Below are 25196 nucleotides of genomic sequence, written 5' to 3' on the forward strand. Positions count from 1 at the left end.
GCATTGTTCAACTGGACAATGGGTGATATCACCACGTGGACTGAGTGGATGTCAAGATATGAGAATCATAAGCGTAAGGTGAGAGTCAAAGCCCAAGAGCCCTTTGAAGGGAAAAAAATGTATAGAAAGAAAAAAGAGCAGCACAAGTTGTACAGAGTTGAGAGCTGAGGGGTAGCAGAAAGAAAGGGAGTCATTGTCAGTTATAGGGAGCAGTCGTGGGAAATAGGAAAGAATCAGAGAGGCATTAAACCTACAAAGACAACAGTGGCTATAGTTTGGTCTTAAATACGTAAAGAAAGAAAATCCCATGAAGGGTTCATATTATAAAAGAAGAGTATGATGCTGGGCATTGGAGCTCTTCCATTTATATATTTAAAACCAAAATGTTAAATATGTCATGAGCTACGTAGTAGAAATAAGCTAATTTACTACTGATTTCCTCTTTGGTCTCTTTAAGAAATAGATTACAAGGAGTAATAGATGCAAGGAGTTAATCCTTACAACTCACTCTTTTAAATTTATTTTGAGAGACAGAGGGAGAATGGAAGAGAGGCAGAGAGAGAGGGAGAGAGAGAATCCCAAGCAGGCTCCCTGCTGTCAGTGCAGAGCCTGGCGTGGGGCTCGATCCCAGAACTGTGAGATCATGACCTGAGCCAAGATCACGAACCCTTAACTAGTTGAGCCTCCCAGGGACCTCATAATGTTTTCCTATTTACTGAATACTTACATTGTATCAACCAATGTTCTTTATTCTGTGTAAATTATTTCATTGACTGCTTACAGTTACCTTTCAAGTGGCCATTATTAACCTGCAGACAGACATTCATTGTCACTGAACTAAAATCACAGAGCTGACAAGTGTCAGAGACAGGAACTAATCGAGAAGTCTGACTTTAAAGTCTTGCTCTTCAACAAAAGATATATGTATAGGCTGAGTATGTGTTGATGTGCCTAGGTTGCCTAGGAAATATAATGCTATATTAGTGCAATTAAAAAAATACTAAGAAGATGTATTCCCTGTAGCTATAATAAAAGTCAGAACATATTGAGCATTTTGAAAGTTGCATACATTTTACTCATTAACATTTAAAAAGTGATCTAAACAGTATCTGTCACATAGTAATCATGCAAAATTTTTGAAAGGAATGAATAGATGACTGATACGAGACATTAGCAGGAGTCTCTCTCATAAGGGAGTCTGTAAGGATCATGCCACCAACCTCTGTCGAATCAGAAGTGTTAGAATTTCTTGACTGGTTGATTGCCAACCTTTATTTTTAAGCCCTGCCACACAGCCTGTTGTTCAGACACCCTACAGAGGCTAAAACCTATCGCTCAAGGCCAAAAAAAGATTCCGTTGACTGATCAGATGACAGAAAGTGGGTCTTCTGAAGTCCCTGGCGTCAGGGTTCATGTGTGAAATAAGCCTCCAAATTTAGCAGAAGTAAATTAGAAACCTTTTCTGTTTGGGCCTCCAGGATATGAATCCCTTTAAGGTAGAGTTTCTTGGGTATTTGTAGAATGTCATCTTTCTCATTGCACCTGCCAGAGAAATGTCATTTCATTGGGTTCTCACCCCAAATGAGAGCCAGAAGGAAACTGAACCCTGGGCGTGCTTCAGCCAGCAGGAGGGACAGTAAGGTTTGTGAGAAGGAGCAAATGATTCTTTGAGTGAACTCTGCGAGGGACTGGGGAGGAGACGAGAGACTGTTGATCCCGAGAGATCCAGTCACAAGGAATATTCACTGCCGCTCAGAAATTGAGAATGAACATTTTGCAAATGCTTGGTACATTGCCTCAATAAAGCAATGGCTGCTTTGTTCAAAATGATGTCTATAGGTCTACGATTTATTATCCCCTAGCTACTACAAATTTTTATTATAGTATGCTTCATGTATATTTTTTCATGTAATTGTAAATGTACTTTTCATATATAAGTATTTCATATGTATATATATATTTAGATGTTGAAACAGCAGATTATAAAATGAAACACAAGAGAAATTTGAGTACTTAGACTTTCCAGATATTTGATTTTTAAAAACCACCACATGAAAAAAAAATTTACCTCTTGGATAATTTTCCATCACATTTGTTTAAGAATTGTGCTCAGCAAAATGAACAAAGCAACAGTGAAAAGACTCAGACCACACCACCATGGGTCAGTCTGCTCCTCCCCGGGGCTCTTACGGAACAGAGTGTGGGGGTAGCTGGGAGTCACCAGGCTGTGCTGTGGCCCCGGGTCTTACACAGCCGCTCTGATACCCTAGGGGAGTCATTTTATCTTCTGACCCTCCATTTTCCTTACCTGTAAATTTGTAAATTTAGGTAAGCTCTTTCAGTCTATCATTCCAGCTCTCACATGCCACATAGCTTTCCTCATTGGAACCAATGAGGGAGAAATTTCAAATTACCCAAATTTAAAGTCCATGAGGTGAATAAGACCTTAAATATTGATGGAGTAACGGAAGGCCGTTGCACAAGTTATCGCACGTTTCTCTGACAGATGCAGCTGTTGGGTGTGTATCCGTGGGATTTACTCTTCATCTTTGTCCTGCCTAACTCTTCTGTGTCCCTGTCCCTTCCAGGCTCTTCCCGTGACAGGTGGTTTGCATCTGTTGGGTTGGTTTGGTTTGGTTTCTGTCTCATGGTAGAGGGGTCTGGATCAGAGCTAGTAAACTGAAGAAAGAAATGTTTATACTAAACACTCCCTTCATCTTTCTTGTTTTTTTAAAAATGTATCTGTTCCTCGGGGCACCTGGGTGGCTCAGTCAGTTAAGGGTCCGACTTTGGCTCAGGTCATGATCTCACATTTGTGAATTCAAGTCCCACGTCGGGCTCTGTGCTGACAACTTGGAGCCTGGAGCTGCTTCAGATTCGGTGTCTCCCTCTCTCTCTGCCCCTTGCCAGCTCATGCTCTGTCTCTTTCTTTCTCAAAAATAAATAAACATTAAAAAAAAAAAACAAAACCCTGATGAGGTGCCTGGGTTGCTCAGTAGGTTAAGCCTCCAACTTTGGCTCAGGTCATGATCTCAACGGTGGGTTCGAGCCCCCTTCAGGATCTGTGTACTGACAGCTCGGAGCCTGGAGCCTGCTTTGGATTCTGTGTCTCTCTCTCTCTGCCCTGCACTACTCTCTCTCTCTCTCTTCTCTCTCTGTCTCTGTCTCTCTTTCTCAAAAATAAATAAACATTAAAAAAAAAAAACAAAACCCTGATGAGGTGCCTGGGTTGCTCAGTAGGTTAAGCCTCCAACTTTGGCTCAGGTCATGATCTCAACGGTGGGTTCGAGCCCCCTTCAGGATCTGTGTACTGACAGCTCGGAGCCTGGAGCCTGCTTTGGATTCTGTGTCTCCCTCTCTCTGCCCTGCACTACTCTCTCTCTCTCTCTCTCTCTCTTCTCTCTCTGTCTCTGTCTCTCTTTCTCAAAAATAAAGAAACATTTAAAAATGCCTACATCCTTCACACTGCTTCTTGCCTGGCCTTACACTNGATTCTGTGTCTCTCTCTCTCTGCCCTGCACTACTCTCTCTCTCTCTCTTCTTTCTCTGTCTCTGTCTCTCTTTCTCAAAAATAAAGAAACATTAAAAAATGCCTACATCCTTCACACTGCTTCTTGCCTGGCCTTACACTGAAAACAGGCCTGCTTAGGGCCTGAGGGCTGAGCTGTTCAGCTCAAGGTAATCTACCCCTTCTCCTCCTATATTTCAGTTCCTCAGGCCCGGTTTTCTGACAGATAGTTGATAAGATAACAGATGCTGTGATTGTGGGTGCACGCATGACGTCGGCTGAGTGGTTTGCCCTTTATCAGAACTTGGTGGCGCTTCAAGGAAAAGGACTCATGGGGGACGAGGCCGAGGGAGGTCAGGCTGTTCCCTTCCGTTCTGATCCCGTGAAATCTCGGCACCGTCATGGCGGTAAACTTTGTGCTGGGAGAGATACCGTTTTATCTTTCTTTCCAGTATTAAATCATGTGAAAAGCAGGACACTGTGTAATCCCGAGCACAGCCATCTGATGAAAAGACCTCAGTGTGTTAAACCGTATGACAGTGTTCAGACTTACCTTCTGGGATGATAATCACACCTGTGTTTTTCTGAGCAATTTTCCATAGCATCTCATTAACTCTTAAGATCCTTAGAACTTTGAAAATGTGTATGTTTATCCTACTCTTTAAAAATATAAATATCTAGGGGAGCCTGGGCATCTCAGTGGGTCAAGCATCTGACTTTGGCTCAGGCCAGGATCTCACGGTTCGTGAGTTCAAGCCCCACGTCGGGCTCTGTGCTGACGGCTCAGAGGCTGGAGGCTGCTTCCGATTCTCTGTCTCCCTCTCTTTCTGTCTCTCCCCTGATCATGCTCTGTCTCTCAAAACTAAATAAACATAAGAAAGAAATATAAGTATCTTCCCATGTGTATACGTACTAGAGACAAAACCAGAAACAGAACAGGGAGCGCCTCATAAAGTCCTGTAAGAATAACCCGCGTCTGTGCCCTTCCTTTCCAGCCGTGTCCTGCGGAATCCCCGAGGCCCCGGGAAACGGTTCATTCACGGGCAACGAGTTCACGTTGGACAGTAAAGTGACGTACGAGTGCAACGAGGGCTTTACGCTGGCGGCCGGCCAGCACGCGGCGGCCGTGTGTGGCGAAGACGGGCTGTGGAACAACACAGGGAAGCCCCCTGCGTGTACGCGTAAGTGTCCACGCGCCTCCGCGCATCCTGGCAGGGTTACTCAGGGGCACCCGTCACTGGTGAGAGAACCCCAGACTCCCAGGTGTGCAGAGAGCCTCTGGCGTGTGAGGGCTGGGGCCCCCGCATCCAGCTCGATTACAAGTGTTCCACACAAAATTCTCCAACCATGTAAGGTCAGCTCTGATTCTTAAAAGTCGGTCAGAGAGAATCATGTCGGTTGCATCAGGATCTAGAGCCTCTGAGGTTTACAGCAAGCCTTGCCCGCGCAGCCTCTTTCAATGTGGATGGATGGATTCCAGGGGGTGTAGGGGCGCGCAGCCTGGCAGTGGGTCTCTCCACACACATGGAGGCGGAGGGCGGCATGAGTTTCCCATTCCCCTTCCGCCTCTTGGTAAAGCCCTTCACATTCAAGGCCGTGCCGGCTCATTCGTGGATCACCCACGCTACATCGTATGATGCTCAGTACATGACTCGCTGATTTGAGAAGTGCAGTAAGGTTTAAAGTTACTTATGGTGTAAAATAATATTCTTTAGAGGGTCAGGAGTTTGGGCCCATTCTGGAACTGTAGTCTTAAAAAATAGTAATTAAGTCCATAACACAGAGCCAAAGTGAACAAAAGTTCACACACACACACACACACACACACACACACACACAGAGTTTACACCAAAACTTTCATTGCAGCTATATTAAAACTAGCCTCAAGTCGGAAATAACATAACTACCTAATTTTTGAAAATTGAAAACTATATAATATTTCTACATATACAATACTTTTGCTCTGAAGGTATTTGAAAAATGTTTCCACATGATCTGCGGTGATAAAAGTGGTCTATTGACCTTTTTGTGAATAGTATTTTTGATCATGTTACAATTATTTAAACTTCTTAGCTACGAACACATAAATGTTTACAGAATATAGTTGACTTTCCTGCCTACCTCTTATTCTCCTTGTGATCATTATCATCTATTTTTATTTTTCAAATAATTATTGCTTTTCCTGGCAGTCAGTGAGACACCACTGAGATAGTAGTATTATTTCTCAGTTTTTATTGAATAAAGTACTGCTTTTTTGCAATTAAGAAATAGTACAGGAAGCTAGAATAATAAGAAATATCAGTAGGTTTTTAAGTTTTGTCCTAAATAAAATTATTTCCTCAAAATGAGTTTAATTCCACAGATGACAATAACACTATATGTTTGGGTTTACTGATGATGAGAACAATTAATTTCCTAGGCATTTAAGACCCTGCTTACTTTGCACATGCTTAGAGGTTGTTATTAATAATGTTGGCAACATAAAGTGACTACTCTGTGCAAATGTTTCAAATAGCTTGGCTCTGAAAATGGAGGCACACATTAACTTACCAGTGAAATGGAAGCTACGGGTTTGCAGAGTTGGGGCTGAAATCAATTCTCTCCAGTCCTAAATCCTCTGTCCTTGTCATCATGCAGTGGTTTGTACTCTGGGAACACATGGAAATCACGTAGGAGCTTCAAAACATGCTCGTGTCTAGGTCTGACTCTCAGGGATTCTGGAAAACAGGCCTTGGTGTTTTGTTTTGTGTTGTTTTGTTTAAGTTCTCTGGGTGTTAGGCTTAAAATGTCAAGTGTATGCTAGATTTTAAAGTCAAAGCCATTTAAAATTTGTAGAGTGTCTGAGAAAGACATGATCAATGATAAGGCAACTATGAAAGTGATGTAAAGGTAATTTTTATTCTCACGTCCTTTTTTTTCAATAGGCTATTTTTTAGAACAACTTTAGGTTTAATCAAAAGTGAGCAGAGTACAGAGATTCCCATAAACCCTTTCCCCGTTATCTACATTCCTCACCAGCAGATGGAGAGTTTCATTTGTTACAACCGATGAGCCTATTTCGATACATCATTGTCCCCCAGAGTTCATAGCTTACATTAGGGCTCACTCTTGCCATCATACGTTTTGTGGGTTTGGAAAAATGGATAAATGCGGAGATCAACCATTGTAGTGCCATCCAGACGATTTTCACTGCCCTAAAAGTCCGTGTGCTCTCCCTGATATCCACCCCCAAACCCCCGCCCCTCACCTGCTCTCAGCCACTGATCTTTTTCTCCACAGTTTGTCTTTTCTGGACAGTCATAGAGTTGAAAGTTTTCACAATGTAGCCTTTTCAGATACCTGGTTTTTAACACTTAGTGATATGTGTTTAGGGCTGCTCTGTGTCTTTTCATGGCTTGATGGCCCCTTCATCTTTAGTGCTAAATAATACTCCCTTTTCTGGATGGACCAGAGTCCATTTATCTACCCACCTACTGTAGGGCACCTAGGCTCCTTCCAAGTGCTGGCTCTTATGAATAAAGCTGCTGTAAGTGTCCAAGTGCAGGTGTTGTGTGGACATAAGTTTCAAGTCCTTTGATATGTACTAAGAAGTAGGATTGCTGGATCCTATGCAAGAATCTGTTTAGTTTTCTAAGAGACTGTCAAGGCCTCCTCCAAAGTGGCTGCACATTTAGCGTTCCCACCAGCAGTGAGTGAGAGTTCCTAAGGTTCCACAGCATCACCAACACTCAGTGTTGTCAGGGCTCTGGAGTTTAGCCTTTCTAACAATGTGTGTGTGTGTGTGTGTGTGTGTGTGTGTGTGTGTGTGTTTAAGTTTTTAAATGTTTATTTTTTTGAGAGAGATAGAGCATGAGCAGGGGAGGAGAGCAGAGAGAGAGAGGGAGACACAGAATCTGAAGCGGGTCCAGACTCTGAGCTGTTCTGACAGCACAGAACCTGATTTAGGGGCTCGAACCCACGAACCTCAAGATCATAACCTGAGCTGAAGTCAGATGCTTCACTGACTTGAGCCACTCAGGCACCCCACCTCCTCGTTTTAATTTGCATTTCTCTGATTACGTACGATGTGGAACATCTTTTCATATACTTATTTGCCATTTGTCTACCTTATTTGGTGAAGTTTATGTTTAGGGCTTTTGCCCTTTAAAAAAAAAAAAGATGTTTACTTCATTGTTGAGTTTTAAGAGTTCTTGGTCTATTTTGGCTGACAGTCCTTTATCAGCGACGTACTTCCTAAGTACTACTTACTCCCAGGCTGCGTCTTGTCTTCTCAGTCTTGATGGTGTCTTTTGCGGAGCAGAAGTTTTCAGTTTTCATGGAGTAGAACTTACCGGTTCTTTCTTTCTGGGAACAAGCCTTTGGTGTTTGACTTAAGCAGTTATCCCCGCAATCAGGGGTCCCCTAAGTTTTCTCCTCTGTTACCCCCTAGAGGTGTATATTTACATGTAGGTCACTGATCCACCTTGAAGTACGTTTTGTGGCTGGTGTAGGGCCAGCCCCTGAACTGACCTCGGCACGGGGATGACAGCGGGCTCCACGCTGTTTGCTGAGGGACAGTCTCTGCGCCGTCTGTATTGCCTTCTGCTCCCTTGCCAGGATCGGTTCACTGTGTTTATGGTTTATGGTCATGGTGTCCATTTCTGGATTTCCTTCTCTGCTCCACCAACCCATGTGTCCATTCTTTTGCCAATGCCACACTGACTTCTCCCTTTTGTTTTATTTGCTTAAAACAATATAAAATGAGACATTTTTCAAAACGTATTTAATATGAATGCAACAATTTAGAAACTTGAAAGAATACTTTGCAGTTTCCTATAAAATTGATCTTGTCTTAGATTGTAAATATTTCTAGGGAAATAATTGATTTTACCAAAAAGGTCCTAATGGACCAAGATACTTCTATGATCTTTAAAGCTGGATGGAAAGCTTTGAAGCCTTCATTTTTCCTAAAGATAACCCAGCTTACTGGGGGTCACAGACACACAGCTTCAGTGGCATTTTCTTTGACATTTTGTTCTAACTGATAAAGCATTACCTTTGGATTGAAATTAAAGGCTGCCTCACATATGTGCCTGTGACTTTACAGGTGGGTGCAGTGAGCAAGACCCTTTAGCGTGTCACTGTACTGTTGAGTTCTTTCGTCCTGAACATGTGCTGGGCAGGATGCCTTGTGTATAAATGAAAACTGGGTTTATGTCTGTATGAGCCATATTTAAGTGTTAAGGCCACGCCTCATTGGGGTATAAGCACTTATGCACCCCCAGATTTTTAGCTCTGCTTACAGCCTGGACTCCAGAATGTCAATGCAAATGGTTTATATTCACCAATAAATGGGTTGGCATCATAAAACTCCAACATAAAGAGCCAACTGTGACAGAATTAGGAGGAAAAGAGGCATAGCATAGCTTCTTAAGTCCTTAGTTGGGGAGCAGAGAAAGAAAGAAGTAGTGTATTTCACAAAGAGAGGAGGAGACAAAATGCTTGGATCCTGGGGAGGAAGTGTGTGAGATATGCCAGAGGGCATGGGGGCCACACTGGGAGGTGCTGTTCACCCCCGGCTCAGCCGCCCAGCCCTCAGTCATGTGTACTCTGTGAGGACATCGGGCTTACGGGTGCTGCCACAGGAAGGTCCAGAAACAAGCCTTTGCCCTAGGAGTCTGCACAAATGCACGGGACCCCCTGATACAGTCATAGCAGGAAGTGATTAGATGAGGTTCAGAGCACCTGGGTGGCTCAGTCGGTTGAGTGTCTGACTTGAGCCCAGGTGAGTTCAAGCCCCGTGTCGGGCTCTGTGCTGACAGCTCAGAGCCTGGAACCTGCTTCAGATTCTGTGCCTCCCTCTCTCTCTGCTCCCTCCTCCCCAGTCTGGGGGAACAATGGTAATAATTGAGACCACTTTTTTGAACAGTAACTGTAGACATTGGACCGCGTCCACATGTCTGTGCTACGTCATTCAGTTATAACAATCCGATGGAGACGGCGATGCTTTCCTTATCTCCGTGATTGAATAAAAAGCAAATAACTGAGATGGCCCAAATCTGCATTTTGCTACCAAATACACATGACTGGTCGTTACCAAAGCCCCTAGGGGTGTCCCGTGGCACTGGCCCTGCCCTCCTGGAGGTCCCTGCCGCCCCGGGGACAGCTGTGTCGTGACACTGATCGGCAGGCACACTTGGGGCACTTGGAAAGCACAGCAGCTGAGTGGCACTGCCCGGACCTGCCCAGGGGGGCCTGGGCCGCCGGGCAGTGTGGATCCGAGGCTCCGGCCGCCCGTCCCGCCGGCCTGTCCTCCGCAGGCCAAGTATCAACCCCGTTTCCTGAGGACTGGGGGCGCGTGTAAGGAGTGGTGGTGTGAGCACACTCATTCGCTCAGAGACCCCCCCCAGAGGGTGGGGTAAACAGAGAAAGAATAGGAAGCCGGGCCGGGCCTGGGCCCGACAACCCTCCCGTCCCCCACAGCCCGTCGGTGGGGACTCAGGAGCCCTCCCTCCCTCCCCCCACGTTTACCCCACCGGGTCCCCACGCGGTGCCNCCGGCACTACCCCCAGGCCAGGCCAGGGCAGCGGCCCGTACCCCGCGCCTCGCGGTCCTACGTGCCCGCGTCTTCTCCCCCGGCCTGGAGGCTGAACTCACGTCCTGCACCGTCCAGCTTGGGGCCCGACCGGGTCCTGTTCGGTGTGTGCATCCGTAGGTGTTCCCGCCACGCCGATTCCTGGCACTGTTAAGACCAGGCCTGGACGCCCTGCTGTCTTCCAGGCTGGGGTCCGAGAGCTTCACACGCATCACCTCGTTTACCTCTTAGGAGGTCTGCAGTCTTCATCCCGCTGGGCGGATGAGAACCTCAGAGGGATGGGTGGGGTAAGGTGGCTGGGGTCACGGAGGTTGCGCGTCGCCGATGGGGATTTGGCTCCCGGAAACCTGGGGAGAGAGTCCCTGCTCCCTGCGTCTGTTCTGCCCCGAGGAGTCTCACGCCTCTGAAGTCTTGTGTGTTATGGGACTGAGCACAGAGACAGCAAGAGGAGCGCCATTACAACCCAGCACGTACTGCATTCTGGGAAGCATCGCATGGCTGGCAGTGCGTGAGGAGCCGCCTTCTGCTTGTAGTAGAACCAAATGATTTCAAGGGCATGGTCTAAATTTGTGTCTAAAGTTTTTTGGAAAAACCAGGAATGAGAGTCCTTGGGCTGTTCAAAGGCAAATGTGACATCACTTAAGAGAAGTATTCTGTGGTGATGTGAAACATAATATAACACACATAGGATGGCTAATTTATGCATGCATTTGAATCTTTCTGTTTCAAAAATACATATTCTAGATGGACAATCGCTTTAATGCTCCAATAAAAAAATTAAATCACAAAATTATTTCCTACATATAAATGAGGATTCCAGTAGAAGGAAATTATAGGATGTTCAATGAAATGGTTGTTAAATGGGGAAAAAAAAAGCCAATTTGCATTTTAGAGCTTTTGAAACTGACTGCTATTCAGTAACATAGACAATACATACAAGTTTTATAATAAAATGGAAAATTAGCACCAGACATTCTAAGCATCATTTCACACTTTGAAATAGTTCTGGTCTCCGTATTGTCTATTCGGTTTTATAAAAGGGAGAAATGGGCATTTCATTTAAGTTCCTTGGTAATCAGAGACTTGGAAAACCTATTTAATTTTTGGAGGGGGAGTGGTGTTTCCTTCACTTCATTTAAATTAAAGAAACTGCACAGAGGAAGCATGAAACTTTACCTCTGAGTCAGAAAATCTGGGTACTGTTGAACCCTGAAATGCTCATTTCCCTGAGGCCAGTTGCTCTGTGTACGGTAGACATAACACGGTTTTGTTTCACTGCTGACGCAGTAATAAGATCAGAGCCCTGACTCTGAGGACATGAGAAATACTTTGGCTTTGATAAAGAGCAAATGTAGATGGTAAATAAAATCAGTTCCTCTGGGCATTAGGTTTGCAGACACGAAGGCTGCAATAAACAACCGCCTCAGTTTGCGGGCTGTGCGCAGTCCCCATGTGCCACACATCCGTCCGTCAGAAGCCTGCTGCCCACGCGTCCCCGCGGGTTCCCGCGGCAGGTGCACGCTGCCCACAGTCCTACACATGCCTACTGCGGGCGCCTGAAGCTCATTTCTCTCCATTTTAATTTTTACTGACACTGGATTGGGGTGGTGGAAGACACGATTCATGCCAGTGGCATAAGAGAACAGGGGAAGCTGATGAATAGTTTATCAGAGACCTACTATGTGTGTCAGGTGCCGTGAGCACATTATATGATTAAATGCAACGTCTGTATATTTCAGGAGAGGGTCAAGATAAAGTGGTACCAAATAGCTGTATGTGACCTGTAAGTAGCCCGGTCATAGAGAAACTAAGATTATATATAAGTTATCTGTAGGCCATGTCTGTATAACATATAGGTATGTATATGCATTCATCTATATATAACCATATATACATATATGTGTGTAATACACATATATGTGTGCATACATATATAAAATGCATGTGTTTATTTCCATATAGTATACAAGTAAATACATGTGTATGTATTTATATTAAATATATGTATGCATTTATATATGTGATGAATATATGTGTGTTTATAAATATAAGAACAGTGTATGTAAAGTGTTTTGGAGGATATATACTTATCCACTTAATCCCTTGGAAGATGGCCTAAGAATTGCTTCTTGTTTATTGACTACCCCCATTTTCAGAGTAGAATACACGCGATACTTTACCCTTGACGCTTTGACACACGTCATTTGATTGTAAATCACCCTGTGGAGCACTGTGTCATGACACCAGCTCTACACCGGGCTTCTGTGACTTTCTACTGTGTGCCAGGCCCTGTCACCAGCGTTTACATGCTTGTGGTCCGAGCACTTTAATGGACCCTAGGAGCACTATCATCCCCATCATGCCGATGGGGACTGGAGCCCTGAGGGGTGGAAGCCCCCCAAGGTTGCACGGTCCGTCCACAGCAGAGTCGGGACCGAGCCGTCTGTCTGCCGCAGGCCCGTTGGTGCTGGAGGCGGGGCCCTGCCGAGCAGCTGCTGTGAAAGGGCCCATCCTGCCCCACGGGTGCATTTACAAGGGATCTCATTAAGATGTTAGCAAAGCCGATGAAGAAGAGTGCAGTCCCCACTGGATCTAAATACACAACCATCACACACATATGTATGCTTTGAATGCATATTAAAGCTAAAGGAAAACAAGGACATTGCGACATGTGAGAGACGAGGCACAAAGCTATTTCCAGCGCCCACGTAAGTCTGTCCCTTACAAGACTTGGAAAATCACCCAGAACACAAGGTCCGTTCAGAGGCTCAGTTGGCACTAGGTGCAGAAGACGCAGGCAGTGTCCCCTAGCGCTGCCCCCCATGCCCTGCCCAACCCCCGTGTAGACCCCGGGAGCAGAGCTGGCGGGTGGCCGTGAACCCACCCTTTGGCGGAGTCCTGATGTGCTATGTGAGCCTACAGGAGGTTGTCAAACAGCCACTAGGTGCTGGGCGGGCTCCTGCCCCTGTTTGCAGGGTGCGTCGCTTGGCGGGATGGGTCTGTGCCATTGTGTCCAAGGTGAGGAATTGTCGCCCGCCCCTGGAAGCCTCTCCCTGGTAGCCGACCAGTAGTGTGAATCCTCAGCTACTGTATATTCTCCTGGAGGAAGGGGTTGAAGACTGTACATTAAGATCGTGAAAACTTGCTATTATTGAAAAGGTCTTCTTGGGATCTGGATGCTCTGTTGGAGTTTAGGTACTGTTTTGGATTAGATTCAGCCCTCCGTGTTAGGGCCACCTGTGTTCTGCTCTACAATTTTCTGCCTCTTCTTTTTTATTTCATTTGCAAAAACTGAACATGGTTTAGTCCAGCTTTTCATGTTTTCATTGGACTTGTGAGTAGGTTCCCCTTGGCGCCTTGATAAACATGAGAGGAAAGTTTGCACTCAAATGCCCCATGGTAGATCCGGGTCTTGTTTCCTGCAGGTCATTCGTGGCCCCTGAGTAATGACATATGTTAGTCACCATTGTTTTATCTCTGAGAAACGTGAGCTCTGCAAGAGCAGGCACATTGTCCATTGGGCTGACGGCCGTCTCTTTAGAAGTTCTCGTAGAATGGGTATCAGCACCCCTGTTAGACGAGATGTGCGGATACTGCTTTTGTACAATTGTTGTTTTTTGGGTTTTGTTTTTTTTTTAATTTGCTGCCATGTAACCAGTGTGCCTCATGGACATGAGAGGATTTCTCCCTCTGAGTGTGGGCGGTCTAGCCTCTTCCGGCCAAGTGGGCTGAGACGCACGCCAGGCGAGCCTTGCCACTGTCAGCTGGCCAGGGTCTGCTTCTCGCGCGTGTAGCTCTGCTCCAAAATGCCTCCGTACCTGGTTCAGGCATGGAGCATGCACTTCCTGAAATGCAAAATAATCCTGAAAAATTGCAATTGTGCATCGTTTTATATATAAACAGTTTCGGGTAACTAATGCCTCAAACACACAACACTATAGAGGTCACTCTGCATATTCTATACATACACTGATGTCAAAACTAATGATCAATCTGTTCGGTCACACTGAATGATTAAGTCTATTCATTTTACTGAATAAAAGTATACTGACATTTCCCTTTCAGGTAACGATTCTAAACCTAAAATTATGGAGAGATAGGAAAATTATCACACAAGTTCTTGAAGTCAGTGTCCCCACAGCACAATGTGCTGCTGGTTACTTGATATGTTATAATCATATACCATCCAAAAAGAATGTTTCCACACATCTGTCACTCATGCTGAAGTTTTTTAACGAAAAAAAAAACCAATCTGACACCATGTATGGTATTATGCATTGAATTTTAAGAATTTAGAAACAGTACACACACCGCTAGAAGGAAAGTTTGCAAGTTCCGAGTTTTCTAGCTTAGCCCCTTCTTACACACAGTCATGATGCTGTATGTGTGGAGTCTTGGCAGCAAGAACATACGTCAGTGGAATATATTTGTGACATATTAATGTCATGTCATCATAGTGCCAGACCGTCAGAGGACGCAGCCCACGCTTCACCCAGCCCTGAATCTAAGCCATGTCTGCTCATGCACCAGCCTCCCCATGCCTCCCTCACCCCCTCTAAGCAATGAACCACCAACTTTCTGGAGGCAACCATGGCCTCCCTCACTCCCTCTAAGCTGCAAACCACCAAGTTTCTGGAAACATCCATGGCTCCCCACCCTTTGTTTACCTCGGCTCTTGGATGTCTGCAGGCTTGTATCCCAAGTATTAAAGATTGAGGATCTGACCAAAGCAAGTGTCTCCATCCACTCAGAGCATTTTGTATCAGGCTTACCTCTGCTGGAGGCCCCTGGCTTCGATGCCAGTCCCTAGCTTGTGTGGTTTATCTCCATGATAGCATCCACAAGCCCTTGGGTGGGACTCTGGCCCTGCTCTCATGGCACTAACTAGGCTACATTTACAATAATGTTAGGATTTAGGGTCACATTCCTCATAACCTGCAAATTACCCTGGAGACATGGTTAGACTCTTACTTAAAACAACGGAAGAAGGAAATTCTCACTAGGGGAAATGGGAAAGAACATTTCAACAAACGTATAAACTATTTTTAAGCAAATGATTTTCTTTCCACAAAAACGCTAAAGAAGTTCCTAATTGTAGGAGCTGGCTCAGTATTGGATATCAGCGCCCAGCGAAACCGTGACCTTGTGTGCAGCTTACAGGACTGAAAAAACACACAGATGAAAACAAGACACGTGGCCACAACAGGAAACTTCTAGGAATGTTTAGAAGCAACTGAAAACCCAAATTTTTAAAAGAAAGGCATTGCTGCTGATGTAAATACTGTGAATTCCTTTGTAGTAAGTCCAGTGAATGAAACAAGGAAACACTAAGATTTTACCTATAAATCTACACAGTACTGTCTTCATCCTGTCCAGCGGTTGGTTTTGTGTAATTAAAACATAAACCATTATATGGAATTGAAAAAAAATAGCTTTAGTAGAGAACTTCAATTACAGAATTACCAAAAAATTTGAATACCAGTATCACTAAGCAGATGAAGGTCATTCAATATTGGTCTTTTTTTGTTATTGAAATCAGATTTCATGGAAGGTATTTACCTTTAAGCTAAGGATAGAGTTGGAATATTTGGGATTTTTTTTTCACTTAGCTATAATCAGGTAAATGCTCTAGGGTCTGACTCTACTAAGAACTATTTATTAAGACTTAAGATAGCAGCAAAATAAGACTGGGGCAGAAAAATATCTGATCTCAAAAAGGGGCTTTTGTAAACTTCATGATTGGATGAGAAGAAATCTGGCAATTACAGACCAGAAAGAACGTGAGAATGCTCAGTGTTTACATTCAGGCACGAATCTTGGGGAGGGGGCGCTTAGGCGCTTTGAAGTGTTGGGACTTCTTGTTTTTGTCTGATAGTGAAAAGCTGCTCACTCTCAGTGAGCCCGTAAGTTATGTGCTAAAAGTTCCCTTTTAAAACTCTGTGATTTGAACTCTTTACTAATTCACTACTCTTATTCCAAACAACTCACACGCTAAGGATTTGGGTAACATCTGAGCTCAAAACACAAATCCAGAAACCATGTATGTCCTTAAGAGCCCCACACTTTCAACCCAGCCTTTGAGGTGGGGCTTCCTCCCAGAGCAGCCTGGAAACCGGAGGGTGTGGACTGCGTGGAAATCATCTCTGTAAGGTGCTTTCGCTCAGAGACCTTACATTCGTTACTGACCTAAGCCAAAGCAGGCGCCTCAGCCCCTAAGGCGCCACAGCTGAAACACCTCCGGCCCCTTGGCCAGTGCGGACACATCACTGATGGCATGATGAACACAGGAACATTCCCGAGGCCGATTAAACCATGTTCCTGCGATGGCATCGAATGGTGATTTTCTCTGATTGAATGTGCTTGAACCAAACTTGGTAACAAGAAGCACTTCCCCTTGTTGAGTATGATAGGGGAAACCTGTTGTTAAAAGAGAAAAGAGAGTCACATCCCTGCATGAAGGGCCTGATTAGGATCCTCCAGACTATTTCCACAGTCTGTCAGGAAGGTACATTTTAAGATCGATGTCCACATCCCAAACATCCAAAGTGACTTTCCTTCAGGTGAACCTGGTGGGGTCGTTCTCTCGCACGGGGTGTTTCTCTTCTCCTTCCTTCTGAGATTTCTGTACCAAAGACACACCCGGATTCTCACAAACCATGCACTCCTTAGAGCCCCTGACATCTAGGTGCATTCACCAGGCGCCGGGATCAACCAGTTGGTGCCGGGGCAAGGGGGTCATGCAGCCCGGGGCAAAGAACACAGCGTCCCAGAAGACGGTTCCGTCTGAACGTTGGCCAAGGCACAGTGTGGGAAAAGGTGGCCTTCGGAGTGCGTGGTTCACTGGATCCCTGACTCCCTTGCACCGGCACGCGGTCACCACTGATGCCAGATGATTGCAGAGCTGCCTGAGAAGGGGTGGAACAAAAGCCTCTGTGAAAGCACGGCCTCGTACATTCGGTCGTCCCACGTGCATGAGCTCGGGTTAGGGAGAGGCTTCAAAAGGACACCGAGTCCCTGGTACCAAAGGAAAAAGCAGATGACAGGGACTCCATTACATTTCAGTACTTTCTCTTCAAACGCATGTAAGAGCCTGGTACAAGCAAAGCCACAAAGGGCGAAGGTATTTGAAGGACATGAAGGACGTGCAGCAAGCGCAGGCGGTTTAGAGAACTCCAGTAAGAAACACGCAGACCACTGAGCCTGCACATCGGGACCTGCAGGTTTATAGGATGAAAAAACTGGATGCCAGGTGTTGCCGAGAACGTGAAACTAGAGCTCTATTAACACACCGTGGGGAAAGTGAGGAGTTGATACATCCTGTTGGGAAAAGACTCGGTAGCACGTATGAAAGGTATGAAAGCTGAAAATACCTTATGAGCCCACAGTTCCACTCCTAGAAATACCCTGACAGATACGCTCAGTGCGTTCGTTTGAGGACATGCGTGGCGTTGTGTAGTGTTAGGGGACGGGCTTGTGTCCTCGGAAGCTGGTTTACATTCCTTCTGTCCTTCTGTGCTGCTCGGGGCCCGAAGACGGCTCCTGGGGTACAGCTAATTTTCCCATTCTTCACCTGGGTGCTGGTCACAGAGTGGGTTTAAGATGGAAAAATCTGGTCAACTGTGTAAAATCAATACGTGCACTTTCTGTCTGGATGTTCCCATACAGATTTACCTGAATATCTAAAAAAGCAAACAAACAAACAGAAACAAACCACCAACAACAAAAATAAATAAACGACGGAGGAACAAGGGGGAGAAGAAGGGGGGAAATGGTGGGCAAAAGGGAGAGAGGCAANGAGCGTCGATGCGAGGTTGGAGAAACCAGAGACTTTCTTTTCGCCAAGTCTAGCTGCTTCCAACTCTTCATTGTCAGTGAAATTTAAGGAGTATCTATCAAACAGTTTTTAACAATTGTTACACGTGGTGTATAGCCAGAGAGGAGTACAAAGTGTTGAGAGATACGCTATCACAAAACCATTTCCTTCACCATCGGCTTATGTATGTTAGGTTTCTTAACATGAACAAAATGTCTTTTTTTTTAATTTATTTGTTTTTGACAGACAGAGTGAGGCAGAACATGAGTGCGGAAGAGACAGAGAGAGAAGGAGACAGAATCTGAAGCAGCTGCAGACTCTGAGCTGTCCGCACAGAGCCCGACGCGGGGCAACAGTGGGGTCGTGACCTGAGCCAGTCGGACACTTAACCGACTGAGCCACCCAGGCGCCCCACGTGAACAAAATATGTAAATAAAACACTTATAAAACTGAAACATAGGAATGAAATTGATAATAAAACTTATCACTTTCTAAAAATCAGTAATGCGTAAATAAGTCTTATCTATATATAGCGTTAATGTATCATGAATGTTTATCAAAATCTAGAGCATAACGTATTGCCAACGAAATGCCACTTCTTTCCTGTAAAATAATTACAAAGCTTATACCTTTAATTAATCAATTACATGTTATTAATAAAATGACAACAAAATTTTGCTGCTGTCACATATGATAGGATTAGTTATAAAGGACTTGCAAACATAAAATCAAGCTGGCGTCTCTTTCTGTGAGGATTGTGGAACGGAAGAAGCAACAGCTTAAAGGGAAAACGAATGAAATAAATGTGGGAGTGGACAAGCATTTTGTAAAAATGAGTACTTGGAATTGTTAAGTTGCTATTTTTTTAAATTATTACTGCCTTGGATCCAAGGAAAAGTGGGGTTTTTTTTTTGTTTGTTTACTTTTTTCCTGAAGGTATAAATAGTTACCATAATCTGCTTGTCATATACTGTCAGTGATTTAAACTTAATGAGGACAACTTTTGGATTTTTAATGAAAAAAGTGCAAGAAGAGAAATGCATGTATCTAATTCCTTTAAGAACGAGCGGAATATTTCACCGAAATTAAGAGCTTACTTGGTGGGGAGGGGGAGGGGATGAGGGTGTGCAAGAGAAGGGGAGGCACTGGAGGGCCAGCGGACCCGTCCCCACCCCACGGGTGGGGAAGGACAAACCGTGAAGACCCTTGTCAGGTTCTGACCTGTGTGACCTGGGCTCTCCCCTCACAGATACAGAGGGGAGAATGGAGGTGGTACAGGGGCCCAGAAAGGGTCCTGCGTCTCTTCAAGTCCCTTTTCCTCCCTCAAGGTCCAGAGTTTGAGCACAGGATTGGGGTCTCACCTGCCACCAGGCCAAGGCAGCCTTTGGCACTGCCTTATGTGACACCCTTATAGGCAGGAATTCCTCAGGGCTCACGGTTTCTGGGTTTCTTGAGTTGCTTGCATCTGAACGCGGACACACACTTCGATAAAACTGACCGAGGAGCCCGTTTTCTCCACCATCTGGAGGAAACCATTTTCTGGCACCATCTTGGTTTACATTCCTTGGGATTTCATCACCCAGACCATGGCCTCACTTGTTCGTGCTCAGATGTTTGCTACACTTTATCCCTCAGAGCATCTTTGAAGGTATTAAATAGAATCTCAATTGCAGCAGCTTCTGCAAACCTCCCTCTTCACCCTCTCCCCTTGGAAAACAAACGGTGTGATGCACATTAGGCACCTATTTCGGTCTTGCTTTTCCCTTTATTCAGGTTCTACCCATATGCTTTCATCTCTTCCATTCCTCTGGAGGGTTTCTTTGCTGCCACAACACTTTCTTGGCACATTTTCAAAGTGCGCACGTGCGCGCGTGCACACACACACACACGTTCACTTTCTTACATTTATAAATATATGTCATCAGCACCTGTTTTAGGGCAGACATTATACTCAAGGAAAAAAATGTGAAAAGACATAGTGCTTACAGTAAAAGAGCCGTTAGTCCCAGGGATAAAGAGATTCAAGTGAACAACTGAACCAGAATCAGATCATTCTAAGGCAAACCAGAGAGCATTTTCACAAAGAAGGAGGTAATCATGCAGAATTTGGAAATCACCACTGTAGATGATATGAGCTCAAAGTAAACTACCGTTTCCTCTGTATACGCCAACAGTGAGTCCTTCCTGTTAGAAGGAAAGTTGGTAAAAGTTAGTTTGGGTAATTGAAAAAGATCCACTTCATGTTAGAAGTACAGGTTTTGGTGAAATGAAATGAATTTTAGTTGACACAGGCAGTGGGATTAAAATTGGGCTATGGATTTACAAGGTTAAAGGCATTGAAATAGCCATCCTGCCTGGAATTCTAAAGATATTCCAGTTAGAGAAAAATTTTACTTGTATTATTTAGGTAAAACACTTAAATATCCGTATACATTTTACTTCTTGTTCAATTATAATTAACATACGGTGAGTGTTCTAATAGTTACAGGTGTACAATATAGTGATTCCACAATTCTATAGATTACTCACTCAGTGCTCATCAGGGTAAGTGTTCTCTTAATCCCCTTCCCCTGTGTCCCCCATACCCCCACCACCACCCTCTGGTGACCACCAGTTTGCTCTCTATGCTTAAGAGCCTGTTTGTCTCTTTTTCCTTTGTTCATTCGTTTTGTTTCTTAAATTCCACATAGGAGTGAAGTCATATGGTATTTTTTCTTCTCTGATGAACTTATCTCACTTACCACTGTACTAAATCCATCCGTGTTGTTGCAAAAGGCAAGATTTCACTCTTTTTTATGGTTGAGTAACATTCCTGTGTGTGTGTGTGTGTGTGTGCACGCGCGCGCACACGCACGTCCACATGTCACGTCTTGATCCATTCGTGTGTCACTGGACACTTGGGCTGCCTCATATTATTGGCTCTTGTAAATAAGGCTGCAATAAACATAGGGGTGCATTTATCTTTTCAAAGTATTGTTTTTGTTTTCTTTGGATAAGTGCCCATTAGTGTAATTCTTGGATCATATAGTAATTCTATTTTTAATTTTTTGAGGAATCTCCATAATGTTTTCCAGAGTAGCCGTACCAGTTTGCATTCCCATCTACAGTGCACACGGGTTTCTTTTTCTCCAGATCCTCGCCAACACCTGTTCTTTCTTGTAGGGTTTTTTTTGGCTTGTTTGCTTGGGTTTTTTTGGTTTTTGTTTTATTTTAGCCATTCTGACAGGGCTCTGATTTGCATTCCCCCAATGGCTAGTGATGTTGAGCACCTTTTCAAGTGTCTGTTGGCCATCTGTAATCTTCTTTGGAAATGTGACTATTCAGATCATCTGCCCATTTTTTCATTGGGTTATTTGTTTTCTTGGGATCGAGTTGTATAAGTTCTTTATATATTTTGGATATTAACACCTTAATGTGTATATCATTGGCAAATGTCGTCTCCGATTCAGTACATTACGTTTTTGCTTTGTTGTTGGTTTCCTTTGCTGTGTGGAACTTTTTGATTTTGGTGTAGTCCCGATAGTTTACTTTTGCTTTTATTTCCCTTGCCAGAGGAGACACACCTAGAAAAATCTTTCCATGGCTGATACCAAAGAAATTATTGCCTGTATTTTCTTCTAGGATTTTTATGGCTTTAGGTCTCACATTTAGGATTGTAATCCACTTTGAATATCCATTTTGAATCCATACAAACTTTGGATAATCATTTTATTTAAAAATACTTAAAAGAACAGACCTACAGAGTCCTTTTAAATTAGCAAATCCTTTTCACATTTTATACGCCATTGATATTATTGTAATCATACTGAAAAGCCCATTTATTTTCCGTTTATTTGCATATAGTACTGGTAAATTACTGGTAGAAGATTCAATGAGATTTTTGTAACATTTAGATATGTCTGACTCAACTATAATAAACATATATAGAATTTGCTTTCTAATATACTTTTAAATCAGTAAAATCATTTATTAAGACCATTATGAAAAAGTTCTGGTTTCTGCAGCTAAATCGTCCAGGCTCAGTAAATTAATCAGTGAGCTCAATTCTGAAGGTGGTTCACTGCTACGGATGTCTGTATGTGGGATGTGGAGTGCTAACTTTGTAAAATTCATTCCACGTATTATTTTACTTTTCAAAGAATACATATACTCACATGTATTAAATTTTACCTATCTTTTCAGCATATTTGCACACCACTTGAGGTCCACCCCAGGAGAGTGGCACAGCCAGCACCATCACAATTATTACCACTGTTACTACGTTTGTAGCTCCTGCTCTATATGAAGTAGTTACTGTAATTCTAGGCCTTCTCCTAAGAGCAGGAAAAGATTGTGTCTTTTGAGATCTATTAAACATTTGTCCTAACAGTACTAATGCAGTCCGCATATAAATTCTGTGTGCCTATAAATCCAATAACATACAGAATATATTACGCAGAGTGTTTCATAGAGAGGGAAGGAATGGGGACATCTGATTTTCTGAAACTTTGTGTCCAAGCTAGTTTTCAATTTCTCAGTTCTATTCCAAGGTTCTCAGAGGACATTGAGATAAACGATATGTAAGGTTTCTATATGCATGTGCTCATTTACCTGTTGAAGATTTTCCATCCAAATGAACCATGCAACTTTGTGCGGGTGATTTATCCCTGTATACCACAGCGTGACCACACAATCGCCAATGCGCCTGCAGTGAAGCGTCAACTGCATTCTCTCTGCGTGATCATTCCCCTGTGACCACATGGGTAGTAGAGAGAAGTACCTAAAGGAAGAGGCAGCGGCTTCTGTTTTGCAGGATCAGGCTCAGAGAGAAGCGTCTTCCCATTAAAAGCAAACATGATCTGATTCGATGTGAAAAAATGACGATGTTAATGAGGGTGTTTCATTTCCAGCGGTCACTTGTCCTGGCATTGAAGCTCAACTCTCGGAGCATGTCACCTGGAGGCTGGTGTCAGGGTCGCTGAACGAGTACGGAGCTCAGGTGGTACTCAGCTGCAGCCCGGGCTACTATCTAGAAGGCCAGAGGCTCGTGCAGTGTGAAGCCAACGGAACGTGGAGCCTAGGCGAGGAGAGACCCAGATGTCGGGGTGAGTGACCAGTGCCCTTCCCAGACCATGTCACCGTTCTGCCTCAGTGACATCACTGGCACCCACCTTATAACCCCCTGCCATAAGTGATTGCCCCCCTGGATTAATAATATAATCGAATGGCATTTCTTGTCATTATAATGATGAATCTGGATTTTTATGTGACATACTTTAAATATTTGATGGCTGGATGCAATGTTAAATGTTCTCTTTTTTATTCATGATTGCATTTTATACCCTTTAAAATATTCAAATACGCAAATATTTCAGATCAGCTCAAAAACAAATCCAGGCCAATGTTTCAAAAGATAACTCTTTTTCCATGCACTGACTATTCAAACCCTCTAATTAGGATCTTGGGAAATAGTATTTATGCTGAAGACATTGTGTTCTCAAATAAGGACTGTCTTGAAAAGAGAGATTGTTATTCTCACAGGTACAAGAGAAGCAATTAAGCCTTTGAGTGGGTTTAATAACAAATATGAATAAATAGAAAAATAAAACAATATTAGTATTGTTCAGAACAATATTTGAATCAGATACATCTAATACGTTCTCTTTAGTGGGTTGTTCATAGGAAATTATCATGCACAAAAACAAGTAGTCAGACTGGTGTCAAATTTATAAAGTACACAACATAGTAAGAATAAACCAGAATAAAATAAGAAAAAGGACAAAAGAATGCTTTGCTGTCTTTGATAGCATCATTCTAGTTCAACTTTAATAGAACTGATGGTAAGTAAACATGTGTCGAGCTCTTCATCAGGAACACAAAGGGTCAGTGAACGTCAGGAGCTCATCCATAGTCCAGGTGGGCAACACTGTCCGGTCCTCAGACAGCCCCGCCTGAAGCCTGTCTTCCAGGGTGATTATTAGTGGTTCGCTTGTCGTTCTCACAAGTGTTCTGGTTTGACTTCATTCGTACTGAACTTCCTCCTTGTCCGTCACCGTCTAGATCAGAGAACCCCTCCTTCCCACATCCACACGGGCCTGTGATTCAGATACTCAGTCAATACACTCAGCGAGGAGGTTGGAGGAGAAAGATCCAGAGCCTCTACCTTTTGCCTGTAGACTTTTCTAGGCAACGTTCTGTCAGTTTTGATCCAGAATCAGTGTCTTAAAAGTAGGCACAAGTTAACTTCTTGGAAGTGGGGAGTCCACGCAGGACTTCTGTGGATGCAACCATCCAGTCTAGTTTTTGCTGGGCTCTCTAGTGGTCCGGTGTGCCTGGGAAGGATCGCGTAGGTGGGTATTTGCTATGCCCACTTTATGCTAAAGGCCCAAATCACCATTCTGGAAGAACGACAGGGGGAGACTGGTATTTAGAAATCCGGAAGCCATCCTGATTATTGACCTAAACTCCTTAGTGACAGGTTTCCACTCTTTGGGGGATGAAGCAAAGTTGAGGCTCTACCATCCATAAATTGTATATTTGCCTCCATTCTTATGAAATTCTAGAAAGTCTGTCTTTCTGGCTTTAATGTACTTCAGTCTGGTGATCCCAATACTGAGTTTAGTCCAGTAACAACAGCCAGAAATCTATCTGCAGATCTCTGTAGCCAACATGGCACACAGATGTATTTTGGAAATTGTCAGCCATTTGTTGACTGCCATTACTTGGTATGAGTTGTTCTATCACATGACACTTTGATGTTTTTCTATTTCAAATGTCTTCATGGACATGTGGCCTTTTCTAGAATCAGTGGGTTCCAGGGAAATCACTGATTGCTGTTTGTTTGTTTGTTTAAGCAATATTTATAGTTTTCATCATTCTGATGTGGCCAGAATGAGTCATTCTGTAAATGTCTATGAGAAATACAGCCCAGCCTCTTTGACAGTAGTGGTTCTCAGGATTGTTCATCCTGGGCACCTTAGAGTGTTTAACATTGCTGAGGACCTGTCTTCATTCTCTGCTGCTACAGAACCATTCATCACAAATGTGATGTAAAACAACACAGATTTATTATGTCAGAGTTTCTGGGGGGAGATGTTTGCCACTTTTTAGCTGGGTTCTCTGCTCAGGATCTCACAGGCCTGAGATAAAGGTTTTGGCTGGCTGTGTCCTCATCTGGAGGCCCAACTAGGGAAGATGGGCCTCCATGCACTGCTTGTTGGTGGAATTCATGTCCACACAGTTTGTGGCTAAATCCTTACTCTGTTGCTGGTTTTGGACTGGGAAATGCCCTGATCTCCTGGAGGCCACATGTGCTCACCTAG

The 25196-nt window shown here is 43.9% G+C and overlaps 1 protein-coding gene across 1 annotated transcript in view; it reads left to right on the forward strand.

The window, feature by feature from the left end:
- The window catches only part of CSMD1 (CUB and Sushi multiple domains 1), a 1564948-nt gene that overhangs the window by 1462662 nt on the left and 77090 nt on the right, over positions 1-25196 (forward strand). The window contains exons 49-50 of the mRNA XM_077771883.1: positions 4504-4689; positions 22785-22979. Of these exons, the coding sequence (XP_077628009.1) occupies positions 4504-4689; positions 22785-22979 (381 nt within the window). The remainder of the gene's footprint in view (positions 1-4503; positions 4690-22784; positions 22980-25196) is intronic.

This window comes from Crocuta crocuta, unplaced genomic scaffold (assembly GCF_008692635.1).
Source record: "Crocuta crocuta isolate KB4526 unplaced genomic scaffold, BGI_CrCroc_1.0 scaffold111, whole genome shotgun sequence".
Lineage (NCBI taxonomy): Eukaryota > Metazoa > Chordata > Mammalia > Carnivora > Hyaenidae > Crocuta > Crocuta crocuta.